General features: G+C 62.9%; 2 protein-coding genes across 5 annotated transcripts in view; both read left to right on the top strand.

Moving 5' to 3' along the window:
* CLPB (ClpB family mitochondrial disaggregase) overlaps window positions 1–8,690 on the top strand; it is a 65,177-nt gene extending 56,487 nt beyond the window's left edge. For 3 of the 4 annotated variants that reach the window (XM_084494153.1, XM_084494151.1, XM_084494154.1), the window contains 7 exons: window positions 1,677–1,838; window positions 3,729–3,885; window positions 4,277–4,351; window positions 6,486–6,559; window positions 6,991–7,110; window positions 7,505–7,609; window positions 7,895–8,690. In XM_084494153.1, the coding sequence (XP_084350279.1) occupies window positions 1,677–1,838; window positions 3,729–3,885; window positions 4,277–4,351; window positions 6,486–6,559; window positions 6,991–7,110; window positions 7,505–7,609; window positions 7,895–8,146 (945 nt within the window). In that variant the 3' untranslated portion in view covers window positions 8,147–8,690. The remainder of the gene's footprint in view (window positions 1–1,676; window positions 1,839–3,728; window positions 3,886–4,276; window positions 4,352–6,485; window positions 6,560–6,990; window positions 7,111–7,504; window positions 7,610–7,894) is intronic. The other variant, XM_084494152.1, reaches the window with a different exon arrangement.
* A 6,227-nt stretch (window positions 8,691–14,917) lies between these two features.
* On the top strand, window positions 14,918–20,072 carry PHOX2A (paired like homeobox 2A). The gene is made up of 3 exons (XM_084494139.1): window positions 14,918–15,283; window positions 16,175–16,362; window positions 19,240–20,072. Exons 1-3 carry the CDS (start codon window positions 15,064–15,066, stop codon window positions 19,687–19,689), a joined length of 858 nt encoding a protein of 285 aa, XP_084350265.1. The 5' UTR covers window positions 14,918–15,063; the 3' UTR covers window positions 19,690–20,072.
* The last annotated feature ends 563 nt before the right edge of the window (window positions 20,073–20,635 follow it).

Raw genomic sequence — 20,635 nt, 5'->3', positions numbered from 1 at the left:
GTGGGCACCTTGGCCGATCCCAGGTAGCCTTCAAGCTCTGCTGTGAGGCATTTGCACTGGAAAAGGCAGCACCTCCTGCTGGCCCAGCCAAGCCCAAAATCCTCCAGGAGAGGTCCGTCCCCTCCAACTCCAAAAAAAACAGCAAGGTCCCAGCTGAGACTGCATAAATCTGGTTTGTTCGGGGTGAGCCGTGTGAGCAGGACGGGGTCAGGGCCCTCCAATGGCCAGAAAAGGTCCAGGAGAGCATTATTTTAGCCGAAGCAGGGAAGTAAGGAGATACGGGGAAGAGAAAATTCAGAATTGCCTGCAGCTGGCCTGATAGATCGCTTGTCGGCGGTTCTGGTGGGGACCTGCGCTGGAGGAGTGAAAAATGCATAAAAATAAAGCCATGTTGATGACTCAGTGCAAAGGAAGAGGAGCTGGAAGCGGCGGTGTAAATGTAAGATATAAAACACCGGGCCCTGACAAAGACAAGAGGCAGAGCAGAGGGAAGAAATAAAGTAGAGAATTGCAGCGAGAGCAATATAAATTTTTCAAGCAAACAAGGATCAGGAGGTCAGCCCAGGAGACAGCATCCTTTGAAGGAGCCTGGGGAGCCTCACGTAGCCACAGGCGCTGCTAAACAAATGAAATGAATTATCTGCCTTCAGCTAATTCCTGCTGGAGGGTCCCTGAGCCCGCAGGAACCCCTCACCTCTGCCCGAGAGCCCCTGGGAGAGGGCAGGGAGGCTGCAGCAGCGCACGGCTCCGCTTCCCGGGGACGAGGGCATCACGGCTGTCCCCGGGCTGCATTGCTGGGCCAAACGGAGCCACCTCGAAGAGGGAAGGTAGGTGGCTGTGGGCACAGCTTTTGGGAAGCAGGGTTGAAGGTGTCGGGGCTCCTTTCCCCTGCCAGCCCGCCGAGCACCAGAAGGGGACGGTTGTGCCGGCACGGCGGCACGAAAGGCTTTCGGGGTTCTCCGACGATAAACGAAACCACGACAGACCCAGCGCCAGGCTGTGCTGCGTGAAGGAGAGGCAGATAGTTTGTTCCGCGAGGACTCACCGATATTCTAAGGGTTTGGGATTTTGCTCCCAGGATTTCACCCGGGTGAGCAGCCTGCAGCTGGCTCTGCGTGTCCGGCGTCCGCCCGAATCAACAAACCGACCACTAATTGTGTTCCTTTCAACTCGGTGTGCTTAAAGGACTTCAGGTGCGCCCAGAGAGCCAGGTTGCTTCAAGCTGAACACCAAAATCCCCTTGTCATTTCTGCAGAAGCAGTTCTGTTGCCAGGAGCACTCTGCTGTCTCCTTTTTGAACCTCACTTAGAAGTCCCGGTGCTGAGCAGTAAGGAAGTTGGCTGCGGGTGCAGGACAAATACTTGCACTGTGGCTGCTTCCCAAGCTCTGGGGAAGCCACCTACCACCTGTGGTCCTTCAAATTCTCTTAAAAAGGCCAAAGGGCATTGAAATGGGGGCATTTGAGAGCTGGGGGGGTCACTCAGACACCGCTTGGAACAGCAGGGGTTGTGCCTGCGCGCGGCGCTCCTGCAGCCTCTGGGGCTTAAACCGCTGTGTGAGGCATTTGCCCAGCAGTCACCGATCTGCATTTCACCAAATTGTGCCTTATTCAGCTCATCTCGGGGTACCTGGCGGCACACGGATCCCCTCTCACGTGTCCTGTCCCTTCCTCCTAGGTCGCCAAGTTCATCGGCTCTCCGCCCGGCTACGTGGGCCACGAGGAGGGCGGGCAGCTCACCAAAAAGCTGAGGCAGTGCCCCAACGCCGTGGTGCTCTTCGACGAGGTCGACAAAGCCCACCCAGACGTCCTCACCATCATGCTGCAGCTGTTCGACGAGGTGAGGCTGGCACAGAGTGACAGAACTGGAGGGGCTGGAGGGGACCTCAAGAGATCGTTGGGCACAATCCCCCTGCCAAAGCAGGTTCCCTAGAGAAAATCTAGAGTCGGAGCTTGAGAAAACCTGGGGTTGGTGTGAGGGCTGGCTGCAGGAGAGGTCTGGAGCGGGGCGGAAGCGCTCCAAATCAATAGTCACTGCCAAAAAATGTGAGCCAGCCAGTCAGGCCACGTTAATGCTGGGAAGCAGCATCACGCTGAGGTCTCGTGGTGGAAGAAATGACATCTTTGGGAAGAGAAAAAGCCAGCGATGGGAGGGGCAGGAGCCTGAGCAAGAAGCCCACAGGGATCAGATTGTCCCGTGTCGCTGGGAAGGCACGAGAGCGAAGTCTGTGTCATGAGGATACCACTAAAAACCCTGGTGACAGCAGAGGTGGGCAGCAGAGAACACCAAGAGGCACACGTGCCCTGTGGCTGCCCAGCAGGGTGGCACGGGGAAAACCTTTTCTGAGCACCCGGGCACGGGTCGGGTGCTGCCACCTCAGCAGGAAAGCACGGCAACCTGGGCACTTCTTAGCCTTAATGAGCCGTGCCTCGTTAATTGCTGCTCTGGAGCTGGGGTTGGTTCATTCACGGCGTTCCAGGCAGCACGTGAGTCATCTCCCAGCCTTCCTCCCCCAGATGTTGGTTCTCCCCCTGATCCTGCTGGCAGTAGGAAGGAGAGAAATACTCGCCGAGGAAGGGCGCACAGGCAGTGACTTCGGAGCCCTTTGCTCTCTGCTGGTCTCCAGGGCTCTCTTTGCTTCTCACCTGTCCTGGGCAGCTGCAGCTCCTCTTGCAGGAGCTGGTGGGAGCCGGGGACAAACGCATGTCCCTGGAGCAACCCTGGGACACCAGGAGACAAAGGGGGCTGCTGCATCTCCTGCTGCACGCTCAGCTTGTTGCACGCGAGTTTTTCCGTCTATTTTTAAGGTCCCAGTCTGTCCACGGAGGCGAACAGACTCCGGAGCGATGTGCTGGGAGGTTTTGGGGAGTTTAGTTTTTCTTTTAAGGATTAATAACACAATTTTTTCTTGCATAGATCATCACAGCAGCAGCTAAATGTGAAATCAATTCCTGTACCACGCACTTGACAGGGCAATAACCCAAATGTTAATCTCAAGCACCCAACAAGGATTTGTGTCATTGTGCTGGATATCTGCTGCTGGAGACATATCGAGGAAAGAAACTGCCTGGGGAGCTGCTTATTTTTTTTTTCCTTATTTTTCTCTCTTTTTTTTTGCTTTATTAATCAAGAGAACTAGCACTTCTGAAGGGTTCCTGTGCAGGTTTGGTGGGAGGAGCGCTGACCCCACAGCCCTCAGCGCTGCAGCAGCTCCCTGGGCGCACGGGGAGCCCTCCTTGGCTTTTTTGGGGCTGTCCCAGGGGGATGCTCTCTCTCTGTCACCTCTTGCTGCCCCAGCCGGATCCGTGCTTGGTTCATTCCACGGGCAGAGCCAAGCAGTTATTCCTGCAAGGTCATTTTGGCTTTGCTTATTTTTGGTCAGGCTCCTGGCAGTCTGTGCTCCCACGTGGTGCTGCCAAACCACCACAAAGCTCACTGCCCCTGCCTGGCCCAGCACTGGGGGAGCTCCCACATGGCCACAGCAGCCCAGGGAGCTTTGAGCTGACTCCTCTGTCCCTCTGGTGAGCACCCAGTTGTGGCCAGTAAATACCAGTGAATACCACAGCTCTCATCACAGGCAGCCCAGCACCTGCCCGTGTCCTTGGGCGTCCCTTGGACAGCATCAGAACCAAATCTCTGGGGAAAAAGAGGGCTGTGATGTTTTGTCTCATGTTTTGGAAACGTCCTGGGGCACCCACTGATGCTCGTGCTGATTTGGTGCCGTTGCAGGGCAGGCTGACAGACGGCAAGGGGAAGACCATCGACTGCAAGGATGCCATCTTCATCATGACCTCCAACGTGGCAAGCGACGAGATAGCCCAGCACGCCCTGCAGCTCAGGCAGGAGGCCGTGGAAATAAGCAAGAAGAGGATCGCAGAAAACTTAGGTACTGGGCTTTGCACGTCCTTCTCCAAGCCCCTAAAGAACCCAGCTCCTCCCTAAGGCTGCAGCTCCCTGCTGCAGGGACCAAACGCCTGCCCTCACCACCACGAGGCCTCTTTGAAAGCCTCCCTGCAGCATTCATTGTTCATGAGCACGTCCTTGAGCGATTTGTCTTTGCTTGGGGCTTTCTAGCCCACCTCTCAGCCCTCCCCACCCCGTGCTCTCTTCCCTTTATCTGCTAATCCTTTTCTTTCTCTCAGGACCCTTCCACGTGCTTCCTCGGAAACACCGTGGCTCCTCCAGGCGCTCACGTTAACGAAGAATAGTTTAGTTCTTTCTTAAGTCAGCTAAAGGTAATTAGGACTGAGCTTAATAGATTTTACTTTGCCTTTTAGTGACAGCACAAGCCCCACACGAGGGTCCTGAAGGAAATTGCCCCCAAGCAGGTCGCAGAGGGAGGACGGAGCAGGGTAAGGGCAGCCTCTGACAGCCCTGCTGAAGGCACGGGGTCTCTGTACGCTCAGCCCTGCAGTGATAACCCCGTAGGATAACACCAGGAGGCCACCAGTAGGTCTCTGGTGCCCTAAGGAAGGACAGACAGCAGTGCCTGCAGCGGGGCTTTCCCCCTCTAGCTCTGAAATAGGGACAGGTTTGAGCACAGACACTGGCACAGGGAGCACGAGGAAGCACTGCCAGCATCGGGTGCTGCTGTGCCTGTGCAGAACCACAGTTTCCTCACCCGTTTGGTCCCCTTCTTCCCATCCATGGGGTACCTGGCAGCCTGTGCCCTCCTGCACGTAGGCAGGGCTTCTCTGCTCACCCGTGGAAATGCCCAAGAAGCTGTGGTGTGAGGTGTGTGCTGCGGCCAGGAGCCACAGCTTTCTGCAGCAGCTCCATGGACAGCAAGAAAAAATGCTGGGTTTTGGCATCGAGTGTATTTTTCAGCTTCTCTCTCACTGTCTCTTCCTTTTTGCCTTGAGAAGCGGATGCCAAAGCTGACTTAATTCAGAATCTTTAAACTTCAATCAAACTAGGTAAAGGACAAAGCATTGCCTGCAACTGAACTTTCAAGAATAACATTTTAAAATGCCAAGCACTTTTCTCCTAAATGAGGAAAGCATTGAATTTTAATTTCTGGAACTGTACGACAGACAGCTGCAGTGAGTGAAAGGCAGCGAGAGAGCACAGCCAGAAAATGCATTTTGATCAGGAGCCCGGCCTCAATTGAGTTTCGCTGAGCTCCTTGCAATTTGCAGAGCCCTTGGCTTGGAGGTGCCGCAGGACGCAGCGGCCGGGAGGTCAGCCTGAGTGCCTGGCTGGGCAGATAAATGGAAAGATAGAGGGAAGGAGCTGCTTCCGCCCTATCTCGCCATCTGTGAGTGAAAGCAGCAAATATTGCAGGTGACAAACCTCAGCACTGCCTGTGCTCTGCTCTGCCCTCCCCAGCTCCTCTTCCAGAGGCCCCGTACGCGGGCAGAGCGCTCTGCCCAATCCCCTCGGTGGCTCAGGGATGTGGAAGGGGCTGAATCCTATAACCCAGGACCCCCAGCTCCATTTACCCCACTGCTCTGCTCGTCCTCCCCGTGTGGCACAGCAAAATCCCCACCCAGGATCCCCGGAGCACCCCCGTGCTCGTGTCCTGGGGGTGCTCCTGCAGCAGGGGGTGAGCCGGGACGGGTGCTGAGAGCCCCCCAGCCTCCCAGGGGAAGGGGCAGGGGGACCTCAGAGCGCACAGCACCGTGCCTGGAAGCCTCCTGTGCCACTGCTGCGAGCGTCACAGCTCCACCAAGGCTGCAAATGCAGGAAAGGCTCTCAGCATCCAGCCTTCAGCGGGGTATTCCTGCACTGCTCGGCGTTACAGCCTCCTACCCAGAGCACCTTTCCTGCGAGGGATCTCCCCTTGTGTCAAATGGCCCGTGGAGTTACGTGCCTGAAGGTGTAGGAAGGGAGCGAGGCAGTCGAGACAAAGAGAAAGGTGCCGTGGGGCTGCAGGAAGGTGAAGCCTGCGCTGAAGCTGGCTGTCAGGGCTGGAGCTGGGATTAGAAGCAGGGCTGCCAGACCCTGGCTCCATCTGCAGTCAGTGGAGGGAAGTGGTCCCGAAGCCCGAAGCACGCTTGTGCCCCAGGCTGAGTGTGGGTTTTGCTGCTTGCTGAGGGGCCCACGGGCTGTCCTCTGTGCCTAAAGAGCTGCCACAGCCCCCCCAGAACACCCCCGGGTGCTCCCTGGGCTGGTTCTCATGGCCCAGCCACCGTCCGGGTTTCACGGGGGCCAGAGGAGGACTCCTGATACCCAAAATCTGCTGGCAGGCAGCTCGTGGGGTGTAAGGCACTGAGAGGAGGCAGAGCAGGAGCTCTGCTGCTGTCTGAGAGTAGGGTGCACAGGGCACACAGCCAGCCACGGCAGGGAATTGGGTGCAGGAGCCCCACAGCACCCACCAGACGTGGTTTGTGGCACGTGGGGAGATTTGGGGTCTGATCCTAGACCCTGCTGGGCCCCCATCTCACCTTCCCGTGCAATCTTCCTGTGCTGGCTCCTCCTCACGCAGCTCCGCGTGTCCTCCCTTCCCTGCCCTCACCCGTGTCCTCGTGTCCTTGTGTCTTTCAGAGGACGTGCAGGTGACCGAGAAGATCACCATCTCCAAGCAGTTCAAGGAGAAGGTCATTCGCCCCATCCTGAAGGTAGGGGGGATCGGTTTCAGGGCTCGTGTTTCAGGTGTGCTGAGCTTTGTTCACCGAGTCGTGCGGTTTAAGCGCCGTGCCCCTCACCAGCTGCCTCCCAGATGTGAGCTCAGTCACACGACGTTCATTTTCAGGCTTGATGGTTAATTTTCAGGCACCCAGAAGCAAGGTCAGGGCCTTGCAGAAAGAGATAGCAGCAGCTCTCTGCTCCCGTTGTAGTGCAGTTATAGGAGACTGGAAGGGGAACGCGGGCTGGGAAGTGCTGGGGTGGGGTTTTTGGGGGTCCTGCGCTCACTCTGGGCCACAATCTGCTCGGCTTCTGGGCTCCTGCAGTCCTCCTGCAGTGACACGTCCCCCTGGCACCCCCGTCCATCCCCTGACACCCCCGTCCATCCCCTGGCACCCCTGACCTGCAGCCCTTGTCCCCGCAGGCTCACTTCAGGCGGGATGAGTTCCTGGGGAGGATCAACGAGATCGTCTATTTTCTCCCTTTCTGCCACTCGGAGCTCATCCAGCTCGTCAACAAGGAGCTGAATTTTTGGGCCAAAAAGGTAAAATCCAGTCCGTTGCTCAGACAGAAATGCTTTAGAGGGAACTTCTCCTTCACGAGGAGGAGGAATTCCCATCCAAGCCTTCATCCTGCTGTTGCAGAAGCAGCGTGAGCATGTGTTTGTGCTGTAGTCGTCTTCCATGGGTCAGCAGGACAGTCAAATGCCTGATGTCTTGGCACATGGAGTGCTCCAGGTGGCCAAATAGGATTTAGGGGGGCAACTTTGGAGCCTTTTTGGGCACCAACAGGGCTGAGCTCGGACACAGGGACACGCAGCACCCTCCTGTGCTGCCCGTGGTGTCCCAGCTCCCAGCTGCTCGAGGAAGGGAATGGGGGTGCTGGGGATGCTCAAACACCCCGGTAACATTTATTTCCTTCTCCTCCTGCCCCCGCAGGCCAAGGCGAGGCACAACATCACCCTGCTTTGGGACAGGGAGGTGATGGACGTGCTGGCTGACGGCTACAACCTGCACTACGGGGCTCGGTCCATCAAGCACGAGGTAAAACACCAGGACCAAGCAGGCCTCGGCCCCGCTGGGTGCTGCAGGGGGCACAGGAGCAGGGGCAGTGCCCCCACAGCCTCCCCTCGCAGCCCTGCTCTGCCTGGGGAGCACCAGGAGGCTGCTGCTTGTGTCTGTCCCGTGAAAATGTGGCTGCAGGGCTCGCAGCCAGGATGCTGGCGGTCGGGGGGAGGACACATCGCTGCGCAGGGGTGGGAAGGAGGGCGGCACGGCTCCCCCGGGGGTATTTCGGGGTTTTATGGCAGCTGCTTTTTCCTCCTCCAGGTTGAACGGCGCGTTGTGAACCAGCTGGCAGCTGCCTACGAGCAGGACCTGCTGCCGAGGGGCTGCACCCTGAAAATCACGGTGGAGGACTCGGACAAGCAGCTGCTGAAAACCAAAGACAGCTCAGCCCCCGGCGCGGAGAAAACAAAGACGCCAACCCTGCGGCTGGAGATCGTGGAGAAGGACAGCAAATCCCGAAAACTGGACATCCAGGCACCTCTGAACCCAGAAAACATCACGTACTTCCTCTAGGGCACGCCGGGGCTGTGCGGGTTGGCAATAAAATACCCTCAGACTCGCAGTGTGCCCCGTGGCTGCGTCCAGGAGGGCAAGCATCCATCCCAGAGGAGTGTGAGGTGGGGCAAAGCTGCTCCTGCTGCCTCTGCTCCTGCTGCCTCTGCTCCTCTGGAGCAGGACACAGGCAGGCCCCGCAGCATCAGGCTCTGGGAGGGCACAGAAGGCTCTGGCCGTGGGCTGGCGAGGCGCCGCGCAGCCACGGGGGGACACGAGGGTGAGGGGCAGGGGGATTTCACTGCAGAAACAGCGTAAGAGAGAAGGTGCTGGGGCTGTTTAACACAGAAAAGCAAATTTCTGACTGTACGGGTGCTGGTCGGGCTTGTCGCTGCCTGAAGATGGGAATTGCTGCAGGGATTGGTTTTGCTGGGCTTGGACTGATGCTGCACGGGGTAGGATGGGCTGAGTGTGTGACAGCTTCGTCTAAAAGCCACCAGGCTCTCTGACTGTACCTCGCCTGCTTCTGGTTATTTATTGCAATAAACGTGGCGTGCACACGCGATGCTCTGCCTCTCGGGGGGCCGGGCAGAGCGGGGTGGGGATTGCCCGGTAATGGGATCGAGGAGGGAGAGACACAGCCCTGGGGGGCTCCTGCAGGTCCTGCTCACCTCCGGGAGGCACGAGAAACACCACGAGGAGCACCACGAGGAGCACCACGAGGAGCACCACCAGCACGTTTCCTCTGCCAGCCCCATCCCGGCCGGGTGCCATCCCAGTGTGACCCTCACCAAACACTTTGCTGCCACTGACCCCTCATCCTTGCAGAGCTGCTCCCTGGACGTTGCTAATTTCTCGGGGTTAACACCGATGTCTGAGTTCTTGGTGTCAGCTCGAGGTAAAGGTCCCTGTCCAGGCACTCAGAGCGTTGCAGTGGCTCTTTCCAGGAGGAATTGGGTTTTCCTGCGTGATTCTAGCACAGTGGTTCTAGATTCTAGACACCCTGGGTGTCCCTGCAAGGCTGCTGAGGCAGATGGGGGGGTTTTGGGGAAAAATCACCTCTGCTCCTTCATCCTTCCCCATCTGTACCCTGCCAGACTTTTGGGGAAGGTGTGGTACGAGCAATCTGTGCCTTCCTCACCAACCTCAGTGACGGGTCCAGTGCGGGACCACGCACTTTGGATTTGGACACGTCCTCTGCTGGGGACACGGCCGGCGTCACGTCCCTGGGGACTTGGTCTTGTGGGGAGGGATTTGGGGGGAGGCAGACGGGTCCCTTCCCACAGCCTCGGTCGCTGCTCGGCCACCCCATGGGGCGAGGAGCCCGGTGCCGAGGTCACCGCCCTTCCCCGACCGCGTCGCCGCGGATTACCCCGCCGGTCGGTGACGTGCCACAGGCACGTTGGGAAGGGGAGGAAATGAAATACAGGCGGAAATCAAACAAAATAACCCTGCGGAATTAATAAGTCGCAGTCCCTGGGGCACGGGGACAGTGACGGATGGGAGACAGTGGCAGAGCCCCGGGCTTGCCGGGAGCACCCACCCTGCTCCAGCTGAGGCAGAAGTTTTGGGGAGCCCCTCGCTGCCCTGCAAGGCCCCCCATGTGCTGGGTGCCCCCTTCCCAGCTCCGTGCAGCGCTGGCAGGGTCACAGCCCCGACCCTTTGTGGGTGCAGGAGGCCCCAGACGGCCCCGGGGTGCGCCAGGACCAGTGCCTGGGGCTGCTGGAGGGGCTCATCCCGGTGAGGTGCCCGAGTTTTTGGGGCTGAGGTGCTGAGGCAGACGTCAGAACCAGGGCACTGCCTGTCCGTGGGCTTGTTTTGTCCCTGGTGCTGATTTTCCAGGGGTTGTAGAAAGTTTTAAGGGGCTGCTTTGACCCCGCTGCCCATGGGGCTGATCCAACCACACGAGGTGTGCGCCCAAAGGGACAGGGCTGCGACAAAGAGCGGCTTTGGAGCTGGGGGGGCATGGGGATGGCACAGGGGGGGGCGCAGCACTCAGTAGCAGCACTGCACAGCCAGGAGCCGCCGGCATTCCTGGATTTGTCCTTTTATTTACTACCATGGAAAGCACCGCCACGGTCTCCCCAAAAATCCCTTCAGTCTTGCACAGACTGCATGATCCTGGAGGACCTGATGAGCCTCCTGTGGGGTCAGAGAGGACAGGAGGAGGTTCTTCGTGTTCGTCATCACCTGAAAGGGTCTTGGAGCTCCACGGGGGTTTTTTGACCCTCTCCAACCAACGCAGACACCGTGGTGGGGCTGGCCCAACACCAGCCCAGTGGGGTGGGCACTGGATTTCGCACAGTTCCCCAGTGGAGCTGCCCAGGCCACAGCCTGTGCCCACCCCGCAGGGCTGGGACACGGCGTGGGGACGGGGAGAGCCCCAGGAGCCACCTCCACAGCCCCAGCTCCTCGACTGCCTCCAGCCCTGACACCTCCAGCCCATCCCGGACTGTCGGAGGCTCCAGGGGACACCCACCGGGTCCGGCTCTGCCAGGGCCACGTCCCCACGTGGCACACGAAAACCAAGAGGCTCTGTGCCCAGGAGGGAGAGCAGGAGCAGAAGCATCACAGGTCCCAGAATCATCTCGGTTGGAGAAGACCTTCAAGATAAATCAACCATCGACCCGACCTCCCGCGTCCCCTCACCAAACCGTGTGGCTTCCTGGCTCCAGCCCATCAGTGGAGCGCTGGAGCTGCCCAGGCATGGACCCACGGGGCAGAGCTGGCTGTGCATGGGTGTGCAGGGATGTGTGAGGTTGTGCAGGGGCATCAGGGGGTGTGCAGGGGCGTGCAGGGGTGTGCACAGCCGTGTGACACCGGGGACAACCCAGGGGTAAGGGCAGGATTCCCTCTGTGTGCCTTCAGGGGCCGGCTCCCCCTGCGCCCAGCCCAGGCAGCACCCACACAAACCGTGCTGCACCATGTCCCACTGTGCCGTGCCTCTGTGACAAATCGATTCCGTGACACCGTGTGACTCTGCCAGGCCACGTTACGCCAGGCTGTGCCGTGCCACGCTGTGCCGTGCCATCCTGTATTGCCCTGTGCCGTGCCATCCTGCTCCATGCCGTGCCGTGCCGTGCCGTGCCGTGCCGTGCTGCACCAGCACCCCAGGGAGTGGAGAGCCAAAAGCCCCGTCAAGCAGGAGCATCACCGGCCCAGGCTGTGCTGGGGAGGTGAGCGGGGCCCTCCCCGATTGTTTTATTTGTTTTTAATTGTGTTTGAGGAGAGGAGCTGGCGTGCCTCTAAGCAAACAGCAGAGGGTTAAAGGGCTCCCTGTGACAGATCAAATAAATGTGCCATTGCAGCCGGTCCCAGAAACAATAAAACCAAGGCAGGATCTGGAGGGGAGAAACATCAGGCTGTGACGGGAGAAATTCAATTACTGCCAGCCTTCAGCCCCGTGCCGGGCTCCTAATTCGATTAGGGGCAGGCGAGCTCCAGCGCGCGGAGGGGCCTCGGCGCGGCCCCGAGTCGGGGCTTTGTCACGGGGAACAAAGCAGCGGTGGCCGGGGGCCCGCGGCACTGCGGCCGGGCGAGCGCAGCCCCAAATTGCAGCCCTGGCTCGGGAACCGGAGCCACGGTGCCCACGGTGCCTGCGGTGCTTGCAGTGCCCACGGTGCTCACAGTGCTCGCGGTGCCTGCGGTGCTCACGGTGCCCACGGTGCTCGCGGTGCGCCCAGCTGCCAGCCGTGGGATGCCAGCTGCCAGCACGCACCAGCGCCATGGTCCTTGCTTGGGCACCACTGCTGGTGATGGTGAGGGCACGGCACGAGGTCTCCTCCCCGCTCCCACCCTGCAGCAGCTCCAGCTCCTGCACCCAGCTCCGCGCTGAGCTCTCGGTGCAGCCCCGGTGTTAGCGCGGCCCCAGCGCAGCGCAGCCGGGGCTGGCACCGAGGAGCAGCGGGGACAGGAGGGTTTTGCACTGAGACCCTTCCCGGAGCACTGGTGTGGGCAAAGCTGGTGCTGGAGACCCCGTGAGGCCCTGCAGTGCCTCCTGTTTCACAGGGACCCCGATTCCTGCGTGCTGACAGCGGGGAGAACGGGCACAGAGCCCTGGTGCCGTGCGTCCCGCAGAGCCCGGCCGGGCTGGGGGCACGAGGAGCCCCCATCCGTGCTGCCGGGACCCACTGCCCACCTTCCCGGGCCAGGCTGACCCCTGCACCCACCCTGACCCCTCCGAGGTGCCCACCCTGTGCGTTGCCACATGTATCGGGGTGGGGGTGCTCAGCCATCGCGTGGCACTGGGGATGTCACCCCCCTGCCAGCCCCAATTCTCCCTGCACCACCATCGGGTCACCCACATCCCCCCAGCTCCCACGGCCAGGCCCAAGCTCTGGGCTCACCAGGGCCATGGCAAGGTGGGGGCACCCCCGGTGCTGCCCCAGCCCCCCTTTGTCCACTTTCTCCTCTCCCCCTTCATCCCCCCCATCATCTTCCTCCTCCCCTCCCCCTCATTCTGCCCCTGGCTCTGGGTAGCAATAGCAGCAGCTCCTTGCGTGGCAGATTGCTGCCTAATTAGTTTAGAGGGAAAACTTAATTGAATTAACTTTTTCACAACTCCAGCAGCCTGACAGTTGGGGCTCTCTTTCACCAGCCAGCCTCCATCTCCTTGATCTAATTAACTTGTTTAGCAACCTGCCCGGGTCCGGCGCCTGCGCCTCGGCCAGCGCAGCTGGGGGCTCGCTGGGGGGACCGGGCCACCAGCCCCCCGGCCGGCCCGGCCACGGGACAAGGGGTGCCCCAGGGACCCCCGAGCTGGTGGAGCAGGGGGCTCCGGGACAATTGGGGGCTGTGGCCACAGGTGGGGCAGCGGCTGTGGGGTGGGACATGGGGCAGGGTGTGGAGAGGGGCATGGGGCAGGATATGGGGGAGAGTGCAGGGAAGGGCACGGCACAGGGCATGGGGAAGGGTGTGGAAGAGGACACGGGACGGGACATGGCATGGGATATGGCACGGGACATGGGGCAGGACAAGGAGGAGGACATGGGGCAGGACATGGCATGGGATATGGCACGGGACATGGGGTAGGACAAGGAGTAGGACAGGGCACTGAACATGGAGCAGGATGTGGCACAAGACGCAGGGCAGGACATGGAGGAGGACACGGGGCAGGACATGGAACAGGACACAGGACAAGAAACGGAACAGGACACGGTGCAGGACATGGCACGGGACATGGCACAGAACACAGGGCAGGGCATGGGGCAGGATTCAGGGAAGGATGCAGGACAGGACATGGCACAGGACACGGGGCAGGACATGGCACAGGACATGGCACAGGACACGGGGCAGTCACTGGCAGGACGTGGGGCAGGATTTGGGGAAGAACGCAGGGCAGGACACGGAGTGGGACACATCCTGGGCAGCCCCAAGGACATCAGGGCCAGCTCCTGGTGCCCCGTGTCCTGAGCTGGTGCTGCAGGAGGGGTCAGGATCCGACCTTGCCTTACACCAGCGCTGATGCTGCAGGGAGGGCAGCGAGCAGCCCCCCTCCACCCCCCAGCTGGGCAGGGGGACACAAAGCCCCCGGCCGGGTGCAATTAGACTTTTAAATCCTCTTTAGTGAAAGTGTTTGTCTTGAAAATGTCCCCAAATCCCCCCAAATATCCCCCCCCGGGTGCCTCTGAAAAGGGGCGAAGCCTTTACCTTGGACGTTGCCATTCAGGGGTGCCCAGCGGGGCGGTAATGAGGCACCGCTGGAATTCAGCCGGGTTGCAAATTTTTTGGGGGGGGGGAACGGGCAGAGAGCCCCCGTGGATGGGATGGGGCGGGGGGAACCCCTCACCCCCTGCTGCCCCCCGCCCAGGCTGAGCCTCCCCCCCGGTTTCAGCCACTTTGGCCAAAATCTGGAGGCAGGGGAGCCATCGCCCCGTTCGTCTGTCTGTCTGTCTGTCTGTCCGCAGGGTCACCTCCAGCCTGGGGCCTTTGGGGTGCAGGGGTTGTGCTGGAGGGGGGGGCACGGGGCTGGGTTCAGCCCCCCCGGGCCAGGTGGGGGGCGAGCTGGTGGTGCTGGGCCAGGCACGGGGGTCCTGGGGTCCCCTCTGGGGTCTGCATGTGGGGGCCGTGGGGGGCTGGGGGCCGGGGAGGTGCAGAGGGATGGGGACAGGACTGGGGGGGGGACAGGTGATGGGGGGATGGGGATGGGGACGGGGATGGGGGAGATGGCAGGGGCAGGGATGTGGGGGAATGAGGATGGGGACGGGGATGGGATGGGGATGGGGATGGGGACGGGGATGGGATGGGGATGGGGACAGGGACATGGACAGGGATGGGGATAGGAATAGGAATAAGGATGGGGTTGGGGATGGGGACGGGGATGGGGACGTGGTGACGGGGACGTGGCAATGGGGACAGACAGGGGCAGGGATGGGGCCGGAGATGGGGCCAGGGATGTGGTGATGGGGACGGGGACGGGAGCAGGGATGGGGCCGGGGATGGCGAGGCCGAAGGCTTTGGGGACACGAGTGGGGACGAGGCCGGGGCCGCTCCCCCGCAGCCTCCCCGACGTGCGCCGCTGCGGGGCCGGGCCGGGGGCTCCGAGAGGGCTCCGGGAGGGCTCCGGGGAGGGCCCGGGGGGGGCTCTCCCGGTGGTCGGGCACCCGTCGGGGCTCGGGGCCGGGCCGGGCTGGGCGGGCGCCCACGAAGGGTTAAGGGCGGGGGGCGGCGGGGGGAGGCGGCTCCGCCCGCTCCTGCTGCGCCCGCGGTCCCCGGGAGATATTGTCATGCAAAAGCCCCCGACGCCGCCAGCCATTGTCTCCCCGTCGCCGGGCCGGTATATTACGGGGCTCGGCGGCCCGGGGCGGGCGCGGCCGTGCATGGAGCGGCGGCCGGGGGCTTGGCGGCCGGGGCCGGCGGGCAGGCGGCCGAGGTAACCGGGGCGGCCGGGGCCGGGGCCGGGACCGGGGCCGGGCGGCGGCTCCTCCGCTCGCCGCTCCATGTTCGCCATGGACTACTCCTACCTCAACTCGTACGACTCCTGCGTGGCGGCCATGGAGGCGTCCGCCTACGACTTCAGCTCCTGCAGCCAGGCCAACACGTTCCAGTACAGCCCCATGCGGGGCGGCTTCGGGGCCAGCCCGGCCTGCCCCCCCCTCGCCTCCGCCAACTGCGCGCTGGGCGCCCTGCGCGACCACCAGCCCTCGCCCTACTCGGCAGGTAACGGCCGGGCTCCGCCGAGCCGTCGGGGCCGCCAAGCCCCCGCGCCCCGAGCCCCCCGCGCGCCCCCGACGCGCCCCCGGGGTGCCCCGAGCGGCGGCGGCCCCGCAGCCGGCCGTGGAGGGGGTCGCCGCCGGGGAGACCCCTCGCCGAGCCCCGCTTTCGTTGGTGCCGTCGGGGCGCTGCCCGCGGAGGAGCCGCGAACGAAGCGGCCGCGCTGCCGGCACCGGGACGGGCACGGGCACGGGCACCGGCACCGGCACCGGCTGCGCTCCCCGCCGGCCCCGCTCCCACCGGCCCGGGCCACCCGGAGCCCCGCGCCCCACCGTAGGGTGGAGGCGACAACGAACGAAAGGGAACGGGGGGCGCGGGGAGGCAGCGCCCGAGCACCGGGAGCGCCCTGAGCGCACCGGGTCCCTGCCCGGTGTGTCCTGCCCGGTGCGTCCCGGTGCGTCCCGGTGCCTCCTGCCTTGTGCGTCCCGCCCGGCGCAGCCCGGTGCCTCCTGCCCGGCGCATCCGTGCCCTGTTCCCTTTCCCCTTTGGGTCCCTTCCCGCTGGGTTCCTTCGTGGTGCCTCCTGCCCGGTGCGTCCCTGCCCGGTGCATCCCCTCCCGGTGCATAATTCCCGCTGGGTCCCTTCCCACCGGGTCCCTGCACGGTGCATTCCCTCCTGGTGCACCCTGCTCAGATGAGCCTGCCCGCTGCATCCCCTCCTGCTGCATCCCCTCCCGGTGCTTCCTTCTCATCAGCGGGTCCTGCCCGGTGCACCCAGCCCGGTGCATCCCCTCCTGGTGCATCCCCTCCCGGCTCATCCCCTCCCGGTGCGCCCAGCCCGGTGCGCCCAGCCGTGCCCGCCGTGCCACCCCGCTCACGCCCTCCTCTCCCTCCCCAGTGCCCTACAAATTCTTCTCGGACCCGTCGGGCATCAACGAGAAGCGGAAGCAGCGGCGGATCCGGACCACGTTCACCAGCTCGCAGCTGAAGGAGCTGGAGAGGGTCTTTGCCGAGACGCACTACCCCGACATCTACACGCGCGAGGAGCTGGCCCTCAAGATCGACCTCACCGAGGCGCGGGTGCAGGTGAGCTGCGGGGAACGGGGCGAGGGAGCTCCTGGTGGAGCCCCGGGGGGCTCGGGGACAGTGCTGGGACCCTGCTGCTTTGCTCCCCGGTTTTGGGAGGTGTTGGACAAAGGGACGGGGACCCGGGGCTGATTCCCGGTGCGGGGAGCTGCAGCTGAACACGAGCGTGCGCCGTCCCCGGGCCGGTCTCCCTGGTAAAACCAGGAGCATTTCCCTGACCGTGGTGCGGAGCAGTCCCCAAAACCAGTCAGTGATGGGGTGCAGGGAGGTGGCCCTGGCTCCACCACCTGTTTCCCATCAGTAATTTATTTATTAGAGCAGGGGGGGCAATTTATTTGTCAGAGCAGCATCAGCCTGTGCGGGGACGAGGGCTGGAGCACCCTGCGGTCACCACAAGCCCCTCCGGATGGGGCCAGGGGCCACGTCCCACAGCAGGAGGGGACCCTCGGTCCCCACCCCGGCTGTCACAGCGGGAAGACCCCAGCCCTGGGGGTCTCCTGGGTGGGAAGCAGCCGCGTTTCCATCTCTGCTGGCAGCCGTGGCGGTTCCTGTCCCGGCTGTGGGCTGCGGCAGGGTCTGGCACAACCTCGGCTTTCCCCGTGCGAAGGGCAGGGACCTGGGGGGGCACCGGGAATGGGGTGAAGGAAGTGAGGGATCCTCTAGGACCCCGCTCCCCCCTGCCCTGCTGCATCCCCCGCGGTGCCATGGAGCAGCCTGGGGGCAGGGGCACAGCGCGTTCCCCCCCCCAGCTCAGCCCCGGCACCGCCTGCCCTTCATCCCGGTGTCCTGCTGGCAGGATGGGCGCTGCAGCCGGGGGACGGGGGGGCTGCCGACCCCCAGCTCCGTGCAGGGGGACGGTGACATCCCCAGCTGGCCGTGGGGACAGGACGGGGCTTGGCTGCGGGGCTGAGCCTGGTGCTAGGGGGGGGATCCCTAGAGCAGGGAGCGGAGGAGCGAAATCGTTGCGGTGCCGCTCGGGGCGCAGCGCACCCGGTCCTGGCTCCCGGCACAGGGACGGAGCCGTCGGGAATTTTCCTCTGCCTGGGTTGGGCAGAGGAAAATTTATTTTGTTTGCCCTTTTATTACCTGTTTTTTTTTGGCACGTTGGTGGGGGCGAGCATGTGCCGGGGGGGCTCTGTCCCCAGCAGTGCCCCCCTCCCCGGCTGTGCGCATCCGGGTGTCCCCGCAGGGCGCTGCTGGTGCAGGGCTGCGGCACCAGCGCCGAGTAGAGAAAGCGCACAGAGAGCCCCAGAGCTTTCAGAAAATTAATTTTAAATTTTATTTAACTATTTAATTCATTAAATAACCATTTCAAACTTTGAAATACCTCACCCTGGTGCCATCCCGGAGCCAGGAGCGGGGGCGTTGTGGAAAAGATTTCGGCTGCGGTTGGGGCTGTGCAGGCAGCGGGGCCGTGAGCGGCAGCAGGGGCGAGATTCCCGCAGAGCTGTTTGTGCTGTGGGGTCTCCAGCACGCCCCGAACCTACAGGAATTGTGGTGCTGGGTCTGTCTGGGTGATCCTACCCCGAACTGGATGCATGCAGGGGGAGGGCAGCCCCATTAAGCCCCCCACAGCCCCTGCTGGGTGCCCCCACAGCCGGGCACGTCACTCGCTGCCCTCGCACGCTCCGCTTCCATCGCCTGCCTGCAGCCAATCCCCCCCCCCGTGTATTTGGGGTCAGTGCTGGGATCCTAGTGGGGGGTGTCCCAGGGTGCACGTCCCCAGCACGGTCCTGGTTTGGGGGCACCAGGCCCCGGGATGGCGCCTGACCTGCTTGCCTTGGTGTGTCCCACCCTGTCCTGTCCCATCCCCCTCCCCATCCCATCCCCATCCCTGTTCTTTCCCATCCCCATCCCATTCCATCTCCATCTGTATCTCATCCCCATCCTAATCTCATCCCATCCCAATCCCTTCTCCATCCCCATCCCATCCCCACCTCTATCCCATCCCCATCCCACCCCATCCCCATCTCCATTCTTTCCCATCCTCATCCCATCTTCATCTATATCGCATTCCCATCCTCATCCCATCCCAATCCCCTCTTCATCCCCACCTCTATCCCATCCCCATCCCATCCCCATCCCATCCCCATCCCCATCCTCATCCCATCCCATCCCACCCCATCTCCATCTCCATCATCTCCATCTCCATTCCTTCCCACCCCCATTCCCATCATATTTCCATCTATATCTCATCCCCATCCCATCCCAATCCCCTCTCCATTCTTACCCCATCCCCATCTCTATCTCATCCTCATCCCATCTCCATCCCCATCCTTTTCCACCCCCATTCCCATCCCATCCCCATCCCATCCCATCCCCTCTCCATCTCCATCCCATCCCCATCCCCATTCCTTCCCATCCCCATCCCATCTCCATTTATATCTCATCCCCATCCCATCCCAATCCCCATTCCATCCCCAACTCTATCTCATCCTCATCCCATCCCCATCCCCATCCCCATTCTTTTCCACTCCCATCCTCATCCCATTTCCATCTATATCCCATCCCCATCCCATCCCCATCCCCTCTCCATCCCCATCCCATCCTCATCCCATCCCCATCCCCATTCTTTTCCATCCCCATCCTCACCCCATCCCCATCCCCATCTCATTCCCATCCCATCCCAATCCCCTCTCCATCTCCATCCCATCCCATCCTCATCCCATCCCCATCCCCATTTTTTTCCCATCCCCATTTTTTTCCCATCCCCATCCTTTTCCACCCCCATCCCCATCCCATCCCCATCTCCATCTCATCCCCACCCCATCTCCATCTCCTTTCCCATCCTCACCCCCTCTCCATCCATACCTCATCCCCATCCTCACCCCACCCCATCCCCATCCCCACCCCATCCCCATCCCTTCGCCCCCCCAGGTCTGGTTCCAGAACCGCCGGGCCAAGTTCCGCAAGCAGGAGCGCGCGGCCAACGCCAAGGGCGCGGGCACCGGCGGCGGGGGCACCGGCGGGGGCGCCGCCAGCAAGAAACCGGAGCCGCGCTCGTCCTCGGAGGACGACGAGTCCAAGGAGTCGAACTGCAGCCCCACGCCCGACAGCACGGCCTCGCTGCCCGCAGCCGGCAACCTGGGCAGCCCCGGGGGTAGCCTGAGCCCCAGCCCGGGCGCGGGGCAGCCTTTGGGGTCCGGGCACCCCCCGCAGCCCCTGAAGGCGCCGCTGTGGCCGGGGGTCAGCACCAGCGGCGGCGCCGCCAACACGGCCGAGCTGCTCAAAGCGTGGCAGCCGGCCGAAGCCATGCCCGGACCTTTCTCCGGCGTCCTCTCCTCCTTCCACAGGAAGCCCAACGCCCTCAAGACAAACCTCTTCTGATCCAAAATTCCACCCCCCCCCCCCCCTTCCTCCCCTTCTTCTTCCTCCTCCTCCTCTTCCTCGCCCGCCTAGCTGCTTCTGCCCCTCGCCCCCCCCGTTCCCCCAGCGCCCCGGGGACCCCGCGGTGACGCCCCGCAAAACGCTGCTGGCGGGGGGCAGGACGGGTCCCCCCCTCCACGTCCCCATCCCTGCGCAGCCCCGGACCCCCCCCCTGGCTCCCCGGGGGCTGCGGGACCCCCACCCTCACCCAGACCCCCCCAGGATGCTCCGTTTTATTTTGGGGGGGGGGGGCACAGCCCCATGTGCCCCCTGCCCAGGGTGCCGCCGGCACCGCGGATGCTGCAGGAGCAGGGGGGTCAGCAGCCCCAGGACAAATTTTGGGGGGGGGGCTGCAGCCACCCCCAGCCCGGACGAGGTGCCCAAGGCGTGCCCATCGCTCCTGCACGTTTCGGAGGGGGGGGGTCACACCGTGCCCCCCCCGAATTCCCCCCCCTCTCCATTTCTCCCCACCATCCCGGGGGCTCGGCAGCACTTTAGGGTTTGGGATTCCAGGGGCTGGGGGGGGGGGCTGGGAGCAGCGGGGGGGGGGGGGCTCAGAGCGGCGCTGAATTTTTTTTTTTGGGGGGGGGGGGCACTGGAAGCAATGCACCCCCAGCTGCGGGGGGCGATGCCGGGGTCCCCCAGCCCACGGACACGGAGCTGCCCCCCCCCTCCACACACTGGGGCTGGGGGCACAGCCCCCCCCCCCCCTCGCCCACCCCGGGGGGGGGCAATAGGGTTTGGGGGGGGGGGCACAGGGCAGAGCTGGGGGGGGCTGGGAACCGCGGTGGCTGCGAATGGGGCCGAGCATCCCCGGGCCACTGTGACCAAGGGGTGGTGCCCACCAAGGTGCCCCCCCCCCCCAAAAAAATCCGGGTCAGGGACCCCCCCCGGACCCCCCCCCAGG

The sequence above is a fragment of the Aythya ferina genome (genome assembly GCF_964211825.1).
Source record: "Aythya ferina genome assembly, chromosome: 1".
In the NCBI taxonomy this organism is placed as follows: domain Eukaryota; kingdom Metazoa; phylum Chordata; class Aves; order Anseriformes; family Anatidae; genus Aythya; species Aythya ferina.
The sequence above is the reverse complement of the archived record's forward strand: the minus strand, read 5'-3'. Positions and strand labels throughout refer to the sequence as shown.

Coding starts and splice junctions, on each gene's coding strand:
- PHOX2A (XM_084494139.1), top strand. CDS start 15,064: ATGTTCGCCATGGACTACTCCTACCTCAACTCGTACGACTCCTGCGTG. Junction 15,284..16,174: donor GCCCTCGCCCTACTCGGCAG/GTAACGGCCGGG, acceptor CTCCCTCCCCAG/TGCCCTACAAATTCTTCTCG. Junction 16,363..19,239: donor TCACCGAGGCGCGGGTGCAG/GTGAGCTGCGGG, acceptor TCGCCCCCCCAG/GTCTGGTTCCAGAACCGCCG.